This window comes from Vombatus ursinus, unplaced genomic scaffold (genome assembly GCF_900497805.2).
Source record: "Vombatus ursinus unplaced genomic scaffold, bare-nosed wombat genome assembly UNPS02014158.1, whole genome shotgun sequence".
Lineage (NCBI taxonomy): Eukaryota > Metazoa > Chordata > Mammalia > Diprotodontia > Vombatidae > Vombatus > Vombatus ursinus.
In genome coordinates this window covers 2,397,322-2,415,833 of record NW_020953936.1, presented here as the reverse complement: position 1 = coordinate 2,415,833, position 18,512 = coordinate 2,397,322, and the positions used below count along the sequence as shown (strand labels likewise).

The 18,512-nt window shown below is 39.1% G+C and overlaps 1 protein-coding gene across 1 annotated transcript in view; it reads right to left on the bottom strand.

The window, feature by feature from the left end:
• POLR1E (RNA polymerase I subunit E) overlaps window positions 1-18,242 on the bottom strand; it is a 31,140-nt gene extending 12,898 nt beyond the window's left edge. Inside the window, exons 1-7 of the mRNA XM_027858995.1 lie at window positions 18,058-18,242; window positions 14,917-15,020; window positions 9,083-9,159; window positions 8,192-8,277; window positions 5,159-5,217; window positions 1,642-1,786; window positions 1,190-1,297 (exon numbers count right to left, since the gene is read on the bottom strand). Of these exons, the coding sequence (XP_027714796.1) occupies window positions 1,190-1,297; window positions 1,642-1,786; window positions 5,159-5,217; window positions 8,192-8,277; window positions 9,083-9,159; window positions 14,917-15,020; window positions 18,058-18,121 (643 nt within the window). The 5' untranslated portion in view covers window positions 18,122-18,242. The remainder of the gene's footprint in view (window positions 1-1,189; window positions 1,298-1,641; window positions 1,787-5,158; window positions 5,218-8,191; window positions 8,278-9,082; window positions 9,160-14,916; window positions 15,021-18,057) is intronic.
• Between the last annotated feature and the right edge of the window lie 270 nt (window positions 18,243-18,512).

The window sequence follows — 18,512 nt, the reverse complement described above, 5'->3', positions numbered from 1 at the left end:
TAATACCTTTTCAATGTATTGAAGACTATAAATTGGTTCTACATCTATCAATAAATCAATAAGTATTTATTAAACATTCACTATGTGCCAGGCTTTTGGGATACAAAGAAAATAAAACAGTCCCTGCCCTCATTTTATTGGGGAGAAAGGTGCCAGACAACACATACCCATAAAATTATACTATACAAAATAAACAGACAGCAAGACTAAAGGGAATCAGAAAAGCCTCATGTGGAAGGTGGCCCTTGAGCTAAGGTTCTAAGGAAACCTTCTGAGAACCGAGGTGAGGACGGAGGGCATTGCAGGGACAGAACCCAGTTTGAAATATACAAGAGGAAGTTGGTGATGTGGGACTGAACATCAGGAGAGACCAAGGCTAGACAGCGACAACTGATAGCTATCTGCATAGAGATAACAGTGAAATCCATGGCCGATAAAAAAGCCAGGAAGAAAGTAAACAGAGAGAAGGCCCAGGTCGGAGTCTTGGGGTATCCTCACAGTTAGCATGATATGGAGGATGAACCAGCAAAGGAGACTGAAAGGAAGTGGTCAGATAGGTAGGAGAACCAAGAGGATAATGTTGTGAAATGTATCCTCAGAGGGGACAGAGGTGAGTCTGGTCAACTCCATCAAATGCTGCAGGAAGGCCAAGTTGTATGGGGGCTGAGAATGCCATCACATCTGGCACTTAAGAGACCTACTCTTGGGTGACTTTGGGGAGAGCAATTTCCTAATTTTTAAAAATCACAAATAATTTCAAACTCCTAATCTCTTAGGTGTATTGGTGGAAGCAGCAAACCAATGCTTTGAAAAATGCATAACGTTATGTGTGCCCTCTATTTTGGGGAAACATGGTATAATGGAAAGAACGCCTATTTGAAGCCCAAAGAGATATGGGTTAAAATCTGGCATTTACTAAATCGGTGACCACAGGAAATCACTTAACCTCTGTGTGCCTCAGTTTCCTCATCTGTAAAATAGAAGTTCTAATAATAACTGTGCCTACTTCACAAGGTTGCTGTGAAGATCAAAGGAGCCAATGTACAAAAAGCATTCTGTAGACCTTCAAACATTGGATAAATGTCAGCTATTGCTATTCATGTAGCTGTTCAATAAGCCCAACCCTCCTATTTGTGTGAGATGAGGGCCTCTTGTTGAAACAAAGAAGCTTCGGCCCCAGAAAGGATACGGTCTTCAAATTTGTAAATGTCCTCCGGCTTGAGACCATCGGCATGGCACGGGGGTAGGTAGGCGGATTCATCCTGTAGGTCATCTTGGGCCGCATCATTGACGAGAGCTTTTCAAAAAAGAAATCAATGCTGAAGTAAAAATACAATGAAATGCTTTCATTTAGCTAGACCTCTATACTCACTGTTACTTGGAATTCAGGATCACTCAGAAATTCAGAGAAACCCCTAGACTAGACATTTCCAGAAACGAAATAATTTCACTATCCAGATTATAGCTCCCAGAACTATTACTGTCTTTGCTTTAAACGTCAAGGACTCAAAATTCACCCAAGTCCTCCACATAAAATGAAGTGTCATTACATAAGCAGTGAAATATAGGATTCAACTCATGTGGAACAAGAAAGTAATCTTTAAAAAAAGAGGAGTGAGTTTCAAAGTGTATATTATTTACCAGTGACCCCCTTTTCATCTATAATGTTTTCGGCTGCTTTGGCCACAGCTATATTTAAAGTTTCACTGCCAACTTTGTTCATTCTTCTGGAGCTCAAAGCTCGCTTCTGTTTGGTGGTCCCAAAGGCCTCAATGCAGAAGTCCACCTAGCACAAAAAAAAAAACCCAGTTTAAATCACAACACAAATTCATCTAGGATACATTGAATACTCTAGTAAAAGTGACCCAGATAAAATTTTGAGAATCTATAAAAGTCTATGTGCTCTGGGTTTATAATAACAGAGACAATTAATTGATAACAGAGATAATTCACTGATTAAAAAAAGCCTGTCCAGAAAACAATCTATGATAAAAAAAAAATCACTTCTCATTTATTTCCTTCAAAGCTCAGCTTGTATATCACCTTCTACCTGAAGCCTTCCTGATTTCCTGGGCCGCCACAAGTACCTTTTCCACTCCAAATGAGCGTGTTATCAGTTTTGAATACATTTTTATACACTTATAACTGTTCGTGTTGCCTTCCTCAGTAGATTCCCTATGAGCAAGAATCTTCTCACTTCCATATTTGTCTCTCTAGAGCTCAGCACGGCACCTGGCGCATGGTGGGCATTCAAAATATGTTTGGTGACTGACTAGCAGGTAGGGATGGGTAGAGAAGTAAATCCCATCAATGAGTTATTAGTTTTTTTGCAACTCAAGGCTAGGCAAACAGTAGATAAACTATAAATTATTTCTTATTTCGTCGTTCTGAAGTACAGCTTTCCAAAATACTGAATAAACGCTGTTAGAAAGCCATACTGTTTTCTCTAACACTGCTAACAAAATGACAAGTGTCATTTGGAGAAAGTGAAAAACAATTCTCCCAGCAGATAGTTTTTAGTTTTTTTGGTTCACAGTAGTTTCTCTTAATTAGTTATGAGTTGTAAGATTTACTTCAACAAAACCAGAATATTGATAGAAGTTGCCTTTGCAAGTAATACTGCTACCTGGTATAGGACGGGACATTCTTCTCAGGATATTCCTCACCTCCCCAGTTTAGGCCTGTAACTTTTAGTCTTAGAAACTCAGGGCACTGAAAGATTCAGGGCTTAGAAGAAGCTAAATGGCTGCACGGTGGAGAAAACACTGGACCTAGTGTCAGGGGACCAAAGTTCAAATCCAGCATCAGACAATTACTAGGTGTATAACTCTGGGCAAATTACTTAATTTGTCTCCCTCAGTTTCCCCTCTGTAATATGGGGATAATAACAGCATCTATCTCTCAGGGTTGTGAGGACGAGATAATATTTGTAAACTATTCTGCAAATCTTAAAACACTACATAAATAGTATATAAAAGCTAGTTATTACTGTTGTTATTCACTGAGGTGGCAGCTAGGTTTCACAGTGGATAGAACGACGGGCCTGCAGTCAGGAAGACTCATCTTGAGTTCAAATCTGGCTTCAGATACTTACTAGCTATGTGACCCCAGGCAAGTCACTTAATCCTCCTTATTACCCCAGTTTCCTCATTTGTAAAATGAACCAGAGAGGGAAATGGCAAACCACTCCAGTACCTTTGCCAAGAAAACCCTAAGTTGGACACAACTGATAAATAACTAAACAACAATAACACAGAGGGTATCCTGAGCCAGATCCTGAGAGCTCAAGCACTGTGGGGAATTCTTGTGCCCAACTTGTCTGTCAATTCATTTTCCCTTTCCCCTCTCTCCGCTAAATGCTGACCTCCCATTCCCCTTTCTCCCATCCCTGACAGAGGGAACCCCAAGCCTCTACTCTGGGAGGCTATGCCCAGTAGTATGACCCACGGCCCACTCCCTCCTTCCCAAGGGGAGCCACTTCTCATACCCACAAGGAGATGGCTGCTCTTAATGCCTAGATAAGCAAGGAGTCACCAACTACAATCCTCCCAGTAAGACTGAGGAAGGGGACAAGGGAAGGGAACAAGCATTTTTAAAGCAACTACCCCGTGCTAAGTGTTTTATAAACACGATCTCATTTAATTGTCTTCATGACTCCAGGCCGAGCCCTCGATCCATTGGGTAGCCACCCAGCTGTGCCTGCCAGAATGGCTATGCCAAGGAGCCCTAAGGATCCCTGGAGCTTTTTCATCTGCCCTGAGGCTAAACCCTCCTCCATGTGTTCTCAGCTCAAACTAGAATGGAAGCTCCTTGAAAGCAAGGACTATCCCCACTTTCTTTTGTATCCTCAGCATTTAGCACAGTCCTTGACACATAGTAAACACCTAATGAATGCTTTTTTTTATTCATTCATTCACAAAACACTGTTTTCTACAGGTTTTTGCACTAGTGTCTTTTCCCCCTACTAGACTGCATGCTCCTTGACAGCAGGGACTGTGTCTCATGAAAACCGTTTTTCTCCGAGGACCTAGCACAGTGCTTATAGTGGACACTGTATAAATGTATTATATTTAGGACAAACATAAATGAGAAAAGTGAGCTAAAATAAGTACACTAACAAAAATATGTAAAAATATAAAAAGTCAATATTGGCAAGCCTTTGAGGGGATAGGTACACGGCTGGTGCATTGTGGGTGGTAATGCAAACAGGTACACTATTCCTACTGCTGAACAATTTCTCAATATGCTTAAAAACTGGTCTTCATACCCTTTGATACAGTAATCCCAAAAATGGGATATAAGTAGGAAGTCATCAAAAAGGAAAAAAAGACCTTTTTTATAATGATTTTCACAGCACAATTAACTGCAAAAATCCAGAAAGAATCTTAATGTTCAACATTGGGAGCCTGGCTAAACAGACAGTACTATATTAATGACAGGAAACACTATTAAATCATAAAGAATGCCAAATAGGAAGAATACACAAAAATGTCAATACGCAATAATGAAAAGTGGAAAAAGCAGAATTAGGAGAATTATTTGCAAACCTGACTAAATCACTATAGAGAATACAATCATACACACACGTACAATAAAGGATGAGGAACACTTAAAAGTATTAAGTAAACTACAATTGATATTTTGAGAGAAAGGGTTTTTTTTTTGTTGTATAGCTTATTAAACATTCAAATTTCAAAACTTATAAATAAATAAAATTTACTTGCCCCCCACCTCCACTCACTAGGACAATGGACTGTGACAATCATGATATATATTAGCATCATTAAAATACAACACTCCAAGAGACTCTTGTTTCCAAAGCAATGACAACTCAAACAAGATTTCAGTTACAAGATTTCCTTCTGCATCTTCCTCAGCACCTTTTACACTGTAGGGGCTCAATAAAAATTTTGCTGAATTTAAACTCTAAGTGCAGAGGCATTAATTTGGGGGGGCTGGAGAGGGAGAAGAGAATACACTGTAAAAGAAAAAAAAGTAGATATCCTTTCTACATTATGCCTACACTAACTCCAAGCTACAGAACCAAAATTGATAATAAAATAATCTCGAAACAGCTGTTGAGGAATTCGAGTTCTCTGTCCAGGCTGGTAAGTCCCCTAACAGCTCACTGTCCATATGGGAGGTTCAGTGTACTTACCTGATCCCTGTAAGATTTGGTCTGATTTCCTAATGTTGTTTCACTATCTTTCAAGTCATCTGCAGGAAGAAAAGCAAATTGGAAGGCTTTTCCTTCTATTACAATTACTATAATTTCATTCATATTCCTACTATAAGCATCTATTTCAAGCTGTTTCCTACATCAACAATGAGTTAAATGTAGTCTATGATTTTACCTAATAGCATAAAATATTCTACTTAGCAACTTCATGGTTCGAAAAGCAGAAAAAAAAGGTAGGCATCAAATCCATTCAAACAAATTAATCAAAATGTAAATAGGTACAAAATGACTGCTATTCAACGTTAAGCTTACAATAAATCATTTTTTAAAAGACAACAATTTAAAGTACTCCCCAGGTGGCCCAGCAGGTTCCTTTATATAAATTCTTCTTTTCAACAGATGTGAATTTTCTTCTATTGTTTAAATTTTTTGTTATTTATAAAAGAAAGCCACAATATACTAAGATGCTAAAAAAAAAAAACACCCAATACTTTCCAACTCAAATAATTTCTCTTAAAAACTTACTATGTTCTTTGAACCACATTTTACATGAAAATTAAGAAAAAAATGCACATTAAGTATCGGATAATACCTAGATATAAGCATGTCAACATTCACATCTACTTTCACCAACTTCCCCCCTGCTTAACTTCATGCAACACGTTTTCCTCGTACTGCATTCTCCAGCTTTAGATCAAAATTGAACTTCAATTTCTCTTTCCCTGCCACTCACTTATTTTTAGCACTTGTTTAGGAAAAGAATTTTCCCCTGATGCTTGAGAACACTCTCTTATATAGAAAAGTTATAATTGAAACAGTTTCACCACTGGAAGGGAGTAATGAGTATTAATGCTTAAAGGATGCAGAGACAGCCTCAGCTGGTTACCACAATGGATTTTTCTGGAACTCTAATTTCCTAAGGAATAAATGTGACATAAACAGGGCTGCATTTCTGATCAAGGACCTGGCATCAAATGAATCATGGAGCTGACAACACCAACTCTAATGCCAAGATACAACAGCAACTTCCCATAACCATTTGATAAGAACAAAATTATTCTTGAATTCAGTCATTGAACATCCAAGCCTAGAAGGGACCCAAGAGATCATCTTTGTAAACTACTACGGAAATGTGAGTTATAAAAATATACATATAGCACAACCACCTCATCCACCCCACTATATAGATGGCATTTCTGGGACTGTTTGTTTAATGCTAATTAGTCAGTTGATGCCACTATTGGCAGGAGAACTCATGCTTCCTAGGCCTCTTCTCACTACAGCAGAATGCACCTGACCCATCAAAGTTCTATACAACACACTACTAACAGCTCACATTTGACTTCCACTAAATATGGAGCCATGAAAAAGAAGCCCAGTTCTTCTACATATAGTATAGCACAGATCTAAAATGGGCACCAGAACGCATAATAATCAAGAAATTCAAAGAGAAACAGCAGCAAGTTCCTCTGGGCACAGATATATAGGCCTGAAATTTGCCAGGAATCTGGAGCGACAGAATTCCTTAGTGCTCTGACAAGGGACACTCCAAGAGGCCAGAAGCCCACAGCACTGGCCAAGGACACCCCAAGGTGCCATAAGGTTACATGGCTCTGACCAAGCCCATTTGAAGGGGCCACAGTTTTGTTGAATGAAGCTTACAGGGGCACGAAGTCCACTCACTCTGAGCACCAGGGGGCAGGAGTACTAGGAAACAGGGGACAAGACCAAACTCAAGCCTGACCACCACATCCAAGGCTGCAGGAGAGAACAGAGTCTGGCCTTGGCACAAAGTCCCAACAAGGAACTGAGGCTGGAAACATGACTAAACAGAAGAAAATACCAAACACCATATATGTAGAAATATGGGTTAAGAGATGCCCAAGAAATAAACCCAAAAGAAGAGAGCAGCACTACAATTAGAAACAGAGCCTCAGAGAAAAAAAAAAAATAGCTTGACTACAAGGACAAAAAGGATACCTGGAAAAAATGAAGCAGATGATAAAGGGTGAAAAAGGAGTTTGGAGGAAAGACCTAAAACTACCGGGCAACCGGCTTGAGTAAGGCCCAGCAGGAATAACTTCAACCCTTAGTAAAGCAACAGACGATTTCACTTTGTTGTTCAATTCACTCCAGAACACAATTAAATTCTCTCTGGAATCCATTTCACATTTCTCAAGATAAAAGCTAAATTCAGTCTCTAAGTACCTGAGTTATATTAGTCCTTTTTCTTTCTGGAGATGTCACAGTCTCTCTGGAATACACAGACTCTTCACAGAATTGTTAGTTCTAACAAGAGAAGTTTTTCCTCACGTTTTCTCTGACTCCTCTACATTCCTCACAGATTCTCAAAAACCAAAGTTAAGTCTCACGCACTTCTCTACTCTGCCTGATTCCATGATAAGAAAAACTTCACAGTAAGACAGTTACAAGTGAAATCTCAATTGCTGGCTCCAAAATGTCTTTTCTGTTACATTCCATGCGACCCTTAAAGAGTCAGTCTATCTCAAAGATAAAGTGTACATCTTAAAGATACAGACCATCTGTAATCTTTGTGGGGAGCACCTTGCCAAATAGGTGTTACATATAAAGAGAATTTCTATTAGGAATGAACTAGACCACAGGTTCCCCACCCCTGGACTAAACTAATACCCCTCTTAACCATAGGATTCCATGATTTTATGATTTTCCATTAACTTCCATTATTTTGCAACCTCTATTACCCACTAATAAGGCTCCTACACTCATTCCTATTCAGATTGTGTACAGCAGTAAAGACTGGATTAACTTTAGTGATAATTACCTCAAAATCTATTCTTGTTATTTTCACTATAAAATCTGTGTAAATATCTTTTCAAATGAGTTACTATTTCCAAATGTTTTTCTAAAATTTTACCACTGAAATGAAAACTGGCATAATTTCACCTTTTTAAGATGAATGTCATAGACTTAAAAGTCAATCAAGATATATAATGAGCCAAAAACAAGTAAAAGCTTCTTAGGAGAACCTACCTGAAAACACTGGTTGCATGTTAAACAATTCAGCATCAAATATTTCCATTTGGCCAGAATTATTATTGAAAACACCAACAAAATACCTACCAAAATAAAAAAAAAATTAACATATTAACAAAAATTTTTTCACATTTCTGTATCTTGTATTGACTATCCTTTCCATTTATAAGTATTCAAAATTTACACTAAACCATACTGTATAAATACTCTGAATCTTCTCTATGTAGGTACAAAAATATAATAGTATTATTATTTAAATATGTGAGCTAAATAGGAGAAAGTTCAAAGGAATTCGATTTTAATCTAAGCTTTAAAGAACTGAAGACCATGCACCCTCAATAAGACACAGGTGGGGTACAGGACACAGAAGGAACTGTGGCACACACTGTCAAGATGTGGTAGCTGTGTCAGTTTGTTTTACTTAAATATTTCTCTTCGTTATAAGAAGCAGTTCCATGACGGGGACAAGGATGAATATTGGGAAATGGCTGTGGTATTTTTAAAAAGCATCAATAAAACATTAAAAAAAGAAAGGCAGTTCTTATTTTCATACACATACCATACCTCGGAAAACTTTCTGTAGTGGTTCTGTAGAGTCCATTTTGACAGACAATATTACCATAGTACATATATGCAAATCACGTTATTCTTTAAATCAAATTAAAATTGTCCCTCCAATTTTGTTTACCCTGTTCTGTTTTGTGTTTTAAACCTTCCTTCACAGTGCCAAGTAAAACTTTAGGCTAGCTCTGGTCGTTATCACAAGATACGAATTAGTGAAATTCTTCCCACTGCACCAAGCAACCAGCTCTTTATACCACAGAAAGCAAGTAAAGTCACTTTCCCCCACTTCCACAAACAACAACCACCCCCACCATCCTTTCACACCTGCATAAATTGTTGCATTTCAGTGCTCCTGTACCAAAGTTGTTTCCTACATAGGAAAGTCTGTCTGTTTCAGCAGCCTAAAAAATGAGGAAAAAAGAGGAATTATTTCATTATCAATATATAAAAAGTGTCTGCCATTGTTCTATTTTCTTTCCTAAGCTTATCCAATATGCCAGAGACAGGATTAGATACTGTTAGACAAGAATGGGACATTTTAAAGCCTGGAGATTGGGGCCTTCAAGGTCCCTGGACTTTAAGACAGTTGAACTACTATTTCATTTAAAAATAAACTATAAGTCAATATCAATTTTCAGCATAATAATGGCACTCATGGCACTTGTTATCAGTCTCTGATCTGAATGATGGCCTTGAGTCTGCTGGGTAATCCACAGTATCATTTTAGCATCTAATATTTATTAGATTATAAAATATATTTTAAACTTTAGTAAAAGTGATCCACAAACCACAGTGGACAGTATCATAAAAATTTAAATCTGGCAATAAAGAATGGCATTTGACTTAATGGATGAGTTCAATTATGAGCAGGTATCAAAAAAAAAATGAACTCTTCATTTCCATTCAAGGAACCATAGTCTTATTGAGGCTACACTGACCCCTGGTGGTTTGTTTAGGTGCTGCACTCCTATGGTATCCAAAAAACCTTTTTACCTTTGTTTTTCACTCAAGATAGTGATGAAATTTAGGCCAGGTTGAGAATTTAATTCTTCTTCAATCCAGATTTGTTAGCCTACCCTAAGCATACAACATGTTTTCCATTATAAAGAAAAGCCTTCAGGAAAATCAAGTCAATTCTCTAAAACCACATCTAGAAAATACTTTCAGATTAAATGTTGGATAAAAACTTTTCTTTCTTTTTTTTTTTTTAAAGGGCAGGTAGGTGGCACAGTGGATAGAGCACCACACCTGGAATCAGGAAGACATGAGTTCAATTCCTCATCTGTAAAATGAGCTGGAGAAGGAAACGGCAAACCACTCCAGAATCTTTGCCAAGAAAACCCCAAATGGCGTCACAAAGAGTCAGATATAACTGAATAACAATGACAATACTACTTTTTTTCAAGGTACAGAATTTTTTTTTAAAAACCATTGGCTCCTGATCTTTTCAGTACTGTATGTTATCAACATACAATATTTTTTCTTTCCAAAAAAATTTCTTTTTTATACTGAACATCAAATAAAAGATTTTAATAAACCTGAGTACTGACATGATTGTAAAATGGCAATCCTATCACTTAGCCCCACACTCCCAATTGCCCCACCCCCTGCCCCCAAACTGAAGAATAGGAAAAATCAACTCCCTGTAACAAAACAAATTCCCACATTGGCCATGTCAGAAAATGTTGGCCTCACTCTGCTCCAAGTTCAAAGGTGCAGAGCTTCAAGATAGGATCTATTTTTTAAATATCAGCAAAGTCATTAGGATAGGAAGCTTTAACAACTTGTGCTAATATGTATCTCAGAGAAAATTCTTACTTTTAATAACTGATGCCTAGAAGTAAACACTTTCTTTGGGCACATATATTTTAAGGCTTCATTCATTTGTGCTAATTAGGGCTAAGGAGCTTAGGTACAGGCCTGTTCAGTTCATGCTAGCAAGAGAAGGCCAGTCAGCTCCTGTTATCTGGGAGGTGAGGCTGTCTGTCCCTAGCAAGAAAGGACAGCATATGTGTGGAGGGGAGGGGAGAAAGAAGGGCTAGCAGAACAGTGGGTTTATCATCTCTTCACAATTTTGTTTGAACTTTTATTAATTCCCAGATCAGATATCTTTCTTCAAATACAAAAGACACTGCTCAATGCTAGCTATACATCTATATTTATATCTGTCTATATGGATTAAATGTCTCTGTTCCCCTCTATCAGAGAAGATAACTAAAAGCTGACTATATTAATATCATATATTTAATGTCTATGTGCACTAAATAAAAACAAAGGGAAGGCTTAATAAAGTACCCAAGAAATTTGAAAATGTTTGTATTGAAAAAAAAATTTGAAAAAATGTGAAACGCAAAACAAAACAAAATCCAAACCATACATACACTGAGACTGAATAATCCAGATTATTTGCCTACAATTTGTAAATTCACAGAAAGTCACTGAATTATGTGCCTTAATTAGGTGTGGCCACAGGGCCAAGGAGTCAGTTTTCATTCATTTTTTTTTTTTACAAACAGACTGATACAAGTTTTGCCAAAACAAATGATTAAATGAATAAATAAATGAAATTTTGAAACTCAATGAAGCTCAGTACGAACATCTCAGAATCAGGAGCCAAAAAGAGCTCAGGAGGTTGAACAGTGGGACAAATCCAATAAGATGAAATTTAAAAGAGAGAAAGAGGTAAGTGGGTAAAGAATTTGAACAGGCAGCTTTCAAAAGAGCTTTTCAACAACCATGAATGAGTCAGTCAGCAGGTTAAATAAATGCTCAAAATCACTAATAAGAGAAATACTAAAATAAAATAACTAAGGTTCTGCACCTCAAATCTATCAGACTGGAAAAGATGACAAAAGACCAAAACAATAAATGGCGGAGGGGCTGTGGTAAGACAAGAACATTAATCCAGTGTTAGTGAAAGAGTGAACTGGTCCAACCATTCTGGAAAACGATTTGGAACTATGCTAAAAAAATCACTAACTGTATACACCCTTTGACTCAGGAATGTCACTTTCGGGCACATATACCCCATGGGTGTCAGAGAGGGAAAGTTTTACAAAACTTTTTGTATATAAAAATACTAGTAGCAACATTTTATAAAATAATATTTTATTTTTCCCTACTACATATAAAAACAATTTTTAACATTTTTTTAAGTCTTGTGTTCCAAATTCTATCCTTCCTTCCTTCCATTCACCCCTCCCTGAATGTGACTTTGTAGAAGAAAACTAGGAAGGAAAGAAGGAAGGAAGCAAGCAAGCTTCGGTCTGTATTCAGATGCCCTAAGTTCTTTCTCTGGAGGAGATTGCATTTCTCATCATGAATCCTTTGGGACTGTCTTGGATCACTGTATTACTGAGAATAGCTAAGTTATTCACAGCTGCTCATCATACAATATTGCCGTTACTGAGGATAATGTTTTTCTGGTTGTGCTCACTTCACTCTGCATCAGTTCACATAAGTCTTTCTAAGTTCTTCCGAAATCATCCTGCTTGTCATTTCTCATAGCACAATAATATTCCATTACAATCAGAACTTGTTCAGCCATTTCCAAATTAATGGGCATCCCCTCAATTTCCAATTCTTAGCCACCACAAAAAGAGCTGCTATAAATATTTTTATACAAATAGGTCCTTTTCTCTTTGTTCTGATCTCTTTGGTGTAGTGAGTAGTACTGCTGGATCAAAGTGTATGCAGAGTTTTATAGTCCTTCGGGCATAGTTCCAAATTGGATAGTAACATTTAAAAAATTTTATTTATAGTTATTGCTTTCACATCACCTTCATTTCTGAATTTATCTATCTGACCTCTACTATCCATTAAGCAAGCCATTCCTTTCAACAAAGGGAAAAAATGGGGGGAGGAAAGCAGTTCATCGAAATGATGCACATCAATTGAATCTGACAGTACATGCAATGTTCTTCGCTCATTGTCACAGACTGCTGAGAGAGAGGGAAGTATGTTTTCCCAACTCTCCTCCAAGGCCAATCTTGGTCATTATAACTGTACAGAATTTGGTTTCAACTTTTTTGGTCTTTCTTTCTGTACTATAGTCACTGTGTATATTATTATCCTACTTCTGATCACTTCATTCTGCATCACACAAATTGATACCAGTCTTCCTATGCTTCAGAAGCAATTTTTTGTGTTAAAAACAGAAACAGAGTGGATGTGTATGTCCTGGGAGTGACTGAACAGAGTGTAGTATATGAATGTAATGGAATAACAGTGTGCTGTAAGAAATAATGATTGTGAAAAGATCAGAAAAACTTGGGAAAACAACATGGATCAGTGGCTAGGACAATGGACTCAGTTAAGAAAGGCGGGTTCTAATCCCACCTCAGACACTTACAATCTCTGTGACTCTGGAGAAAGCACTTATTTACCTTCTTTATGCCTCAGTTTCCTTATCTGTAAACAATAAGGGGGGTTAGACATAATGGCTGTTAAGATTTCCTTACAGCTATGAATCTATGATCCTATAACCTGAATAAAGTGATGCAAAGTCAAGAGAACAATTTACATAACGACCACAATAACGTAAAGGAAAACAATACCGAAAGACATCAGAACTCTGATCAGTGCAGTGACCAGGCAGCATCAGAGGACAAACCTTCCTCCTTGTGGCAGAGAGATGATGGGCTACAGATCTGGATGCAGAAGCAGGCATTTGTAATCAAAGATTGAGAACTGGAAGGGACCTACTCGTCCAACCCTATCATTTCATAGACAAGAAAACTGAGGCCCAGAAAGGTGGACTTGCCCAGAATCACACAGGTAGTAAGTGGCAGGGCTGGAATCTGAATGAGAGCTTTTAAAATGCTATACTTTTTGGTCTATGAAATGCTCAGTGTGGTTACTCGAGTGAGGTTGGGGAATGCTTCCAAGCAAAACAGAAGATCAGTGGTAAGAAGAGAGGGACTTGATTCTGGTGCCAGGACTTCCGCCCCTGCAGGAAAGCAGATGTGGACGGCGTCGTCTTTAGTTTGTTTGCATGACTACACAGTACGGGAAGCTGTGATAGTCTCACCCTCGTTTTTAAAAAAGTTCACCTTTCTTTAATAAATTGAGAATATCAACTGAAAAAATAAAATAAAATAAAATGCTACACTCTTCCCACCGTACGTGCCCAATTTGTTGATTTGCTTTGCTTAACTATATTGTTAGAGGGAAGACTATGGGGAGATCAATCATTGGAAAGTGAAACACATAAAAAGCATTAACAAAATATTTATTTTTAAAATATTTGGTGATAAATGTAAAGCCCTGTACCTAATTTTTTTTTAAATCCTCTAGTAGAAGATTGGAGAGATGTGGATAAATAGCAATTTTTATGAATCACTTAGAGGTATTAGCTGACTACAACCTCAATTATGTCAATAACATATAACGTAATTACAATAAAGGTATCTTAGACTGTATTAAATGAAGTTAATAATCCCATTATGGTCTGTATTGATCAGAGTACGTTGGGAATTCAACTTTATTCAGCTGCGTGCAAACGCTGTAGGAGGGACACTGACAAACTAAAGCATATCTAGAAGAAGGAGCGCAGAGACAATGAACAAGAACAATGTTATGAAAATCAACCAAAGGAACTGAGGATACTGAACAGGGGAAATAAGACCTGTCTTCAAGAATCTGAAGGGCTTTCACATGCAAAGGGGCTGAGATTCACTCTCCTTGACCCCAGAACAGGACCAGGACAAATGGACACGAGCAGATTTCAGTTCAAAGTAAGAAAGACCACTGCTAGTTTTCTTTAAAGATCACCTCAGAAGCTACCTCCCACGAGGTGTTTCTTGATCTTCACCTCCTGCTTCCAGATGTTGGTGCATCCTCCCCGACTCCCCAAATGACTATGTATATATTTAGATGTGTACATGATGTCTCCTCTGATTGCAAATAAGTGCCTTTTAAAGTTGGGGACTACTTCATTTCCATCTTTGTACCCCTAGCACCTAGCAGAGCCAAGCATGAAATGCTAACTGATTGGATTTTAACAGCCTATTGGTATTTTAATCAGTTTCCCCCAGACCCCCTAAAGCAAAACTGTTATCATTTTGAGTCAGTGTCCTGTTTCCAAGCACACACCACCTTGTGAAAAAAGACCATCTTACCTGGTCCTGCAGAAACTGATGAACTACAAAGTAACTTACCAGTATCCTTCTGAACTTCTTCCTGGGGTTAGCGGTGTCTTTGCTCTTATATAAGGAAAAATTCACATTTTCAGAATTCTTAAGTTTCCCATTTGAAAACTGAACTGTAACAAATAAGAAAGCAATAAATGAAATGGTATTAAATATAGAGTGGATTTTTAAAAAAAATTAGATTAAAGAAAAAGAACTGGGTGTTCATAGTATTAAAAACAGAGAAGCACTTAAGAGAATCCCTAATTCTGGACTATAGAATCTATGAATGTCACAGAAAGCAAATCCTATCAGATCCAGCCTTCCTTTACATATAAGAGGTAACAGACAAAACTAGTTTTGGCAAGAAAGAATGAGAGGATAATGGGAGATCAAAAATTAGGGGACAGTCACAGTAGTTTTAAAATATCTAACTAGGTCCTGAGGGAGAGGCTAAGGGAAATTTGATGACAAAAAGTAAACAAAGTTTGATGATAAAATTGTACTCTGATAAAGTACAACTGGAAAATAAGAAAAACAAGCCAGAAGGGGGTAGCTAGGTGGCACAGTGGATAAAGCAATGGTCCTGGAGTCAGAAGGACCTGAGTTCAAATCAGGCCTCAGATATATGATACTCACTAGCTGTGTGACCCTGGGCAACTTACTTAACCCCAACTGCCTCACAAAAAGGCAAGAGGGGAAAATTGAAGTGGCATCATTCTCTGTGGTCAAATAACACACAGACACCTAAGAATAGCATCCCTAAACCTGTCCACATATAAATGTACTATATAGTACTACATAAATGAGCTATTGGTGTTATTGTTATTGTATATTTTACTTAGATGGCATATCCAGTGAGAATGGAAAGTGGAGAGGGAAGAGAGGTAAGGGACTAGCTATTGAAAAAAGAAAAAAAAAATACCCTATCAACACATAAACAGTGGTGTATCAGCTAGCTATGGAAGGCTGAATGCACTGAAATGGGCCACAGGAAAGAAATTTTGATGCCAACTGAAGTGGAAAAATGGTAATGATTGACGGAAAAGAGAAAAGAGAGGGGCCATTTTGAATTCTCCCTCTTTAATCCATCCTTCACACCATTACCTGCTTACCCTTCCTTACAGTTCAGATGTTCAGTCTATTTACTTATTTTTTTGCATAGAATAAGGTGACTTTTGTGTGTGGGGGGGGAGGGGACAAGTACAGTTAAGTAAATTGCCCAGGGCCATACAGGGTAAGTGTCCAAGGCCAGATTTGAACTCAGGTCCTTCTGACTCCAGGGCTGATGTTCTATCCATTGCACCACCTAGCTGCCCCAATATTGTGACTTTCTTGATGGTCTACAACATAGGACTCAGAGCTTTCTCCCCCCCATTAGAGGGGTGCCTTGGGGCAAAAACTATGTTTGGGGCATAAGATCCACAGTAGAGGGATATAGGTTCCGGATGTGGACTCCCCAGTGATGAAAATTTTCTTTTGGCTGGGGATAAAGAACCATGCTTTCTACTCTATGTCTTGGGGGCCATGTAGATCATGAGGTCTACTACATGGTTGTTATAATCATACTCACTGTCATGCCAGAAAATGAGCTTGACAAAATGGTTATTAGGGGCAATATCAACTCCTGCATAAAAAGTAGCAAAGTGGGTGCTGCTGTTAAAGTTACAGGTTACAATCTGATCCTCTAGGTAGCCCAAGATGTCTTTCAAGTGTCCCTCAGATAATTGCTTCACCATTTTCTTAATCTCATCATGACTGGCAGGTTTCTCCAGACAGCTGGTCAGATTCACAACAGATCCACTGGGATCTTGCCCAATGTTTTGCCTACAGTCTTAGTAACACCAATGGTAGTAGAGATAATATTCTGAGCAATGCCAGGCCACAACTTGCCAGACAGAAGGGGCATCTACTGTCTTCCAGGTAGCAGTAACATGGAATGTGGCATGAGTCCTTCCATAATGCCAAAGTTGTCATGAATGACCTTGGGGCCAAGCAGTTGGTGGTACAAAAAGTATTACTGATGATCTTTCTGGAATTATCATATTTCTTATGATTCACTCCTGTCACAAAGGGGCATCAGCAGAACAGGCAGAAATAATAACCCACTTGGCTCCACCCTTCAAGTGAGCCCTGGTCTTTTTGTCTGTGGTAAAGACAGAAGAAGACTCCACTACATACTTAGCTCCAACAACTCCCCATTTAATATTGGGAGACAGCAATAATGGCTTTTCCATGGATCACCAGCTTTCCATTCTTGGCCCTGACAGTTGGGTGGAATCACTTGCCATGGGTGAAATCACTTTGGAACATATCCACCATGAGTTGAGCTCAAGGAAGGGGTCACTGAAGGTCACAATGCCCACCCTGCTGGAGGTGAAAGCATCTCTGGTTACCAGGAGCCCAATACAGCCAAATCCATTGACTCCAACCTTCACCATCTAGTCTTGGAGATGCACCAGCAGATCCTGGCACAAATCTTGGAGCCACAATCAATTAACTTAGCAACCATTTATTTATATTTAACTATTAACTACTTATAATTACTTATATGATGTATAAGATATTGGAGAAGTCGTGGGGGAGATATGAGGAATAAAAACAGCAGTCTAGAAACATACAATCTAGTCACAGGGCTAAAACATGTATACAAAAATATTTTAATGTTAGAATTCGGTTAGGCGTATACAGGTAGCGAAAAAGAGGAATGAGAGGAAAGAAAAGAGATCGAGGAACATCACTTTTAGCTGGGGAAATAAGGGATGGTGTCACCGAGATGGCAGCATCTGAGCTAGAGCTTTAAGATAAAGACTTCAACAGACTAAGAATCCTTTAATGACTGCCTGACTTCTACAGAACAAAGTTCAAACTCATCTAGGCATTCCAGGCTCTCACAATCTATTACTACCATGTATTTTCAAAGCGTCTCACATCATTCTCTTCCCAGACAACCAGGTGGTACAGGGGACAGAGAGCTGGACTCGAGTCAGGACGACCAGTCCTGCCTCGGGGTTACAAGCACGTCCCTGGCAGGTGCTGGCACAGAGGGGGCAGACGCTCCAGCTGTTAGCACGCACTTTTCCCACATCCCCTAAATCAGGTAGGGAGGAAAGCTGCTCCCACTCTCCCTGCCTTCCCCGGCCCCGGGTTTGGGAGGGGCAGCAGCCTTACCCAGCGCAGCCTTCTGCCCTTCGCCCGGCTCCCCGCAGTACTGCCAAGTCGCAAACGCAGACATGGCTAAAGCAGCTCCAGGAACCTCACGGCCACCGGCAACAACCGCCCCTCCTCAGTCTGGTTTCCACGCAACTCATGTGTGGAGTTTCCGCCCACCACCTCCCAACCCCGCTTTAAGCGGAAGAGGTGGGGCCACAGGGCCGGAAGAACCTCCCTTTCCTGTCCCTCCCCCAAGCCCCGCCTCCTAAGGCTTGTCGTTTTAGCCTCTCATTCTCGGCGCAGAAGCCTGCCGGCTGGTTCTCTCCTTATAAGCCCCGCCTCCTGACGCCTAACGGTTCGTCCTCTTCTTCTCAATCCCGCTTTCTACGGCTATCTGGTTCGTCCCCTCCTCCCAAGCCCCGCCCCCGAAGGCTGTCGGCTCCTCCCTTTGTCCGAAGTATTGGCTGGGCTGT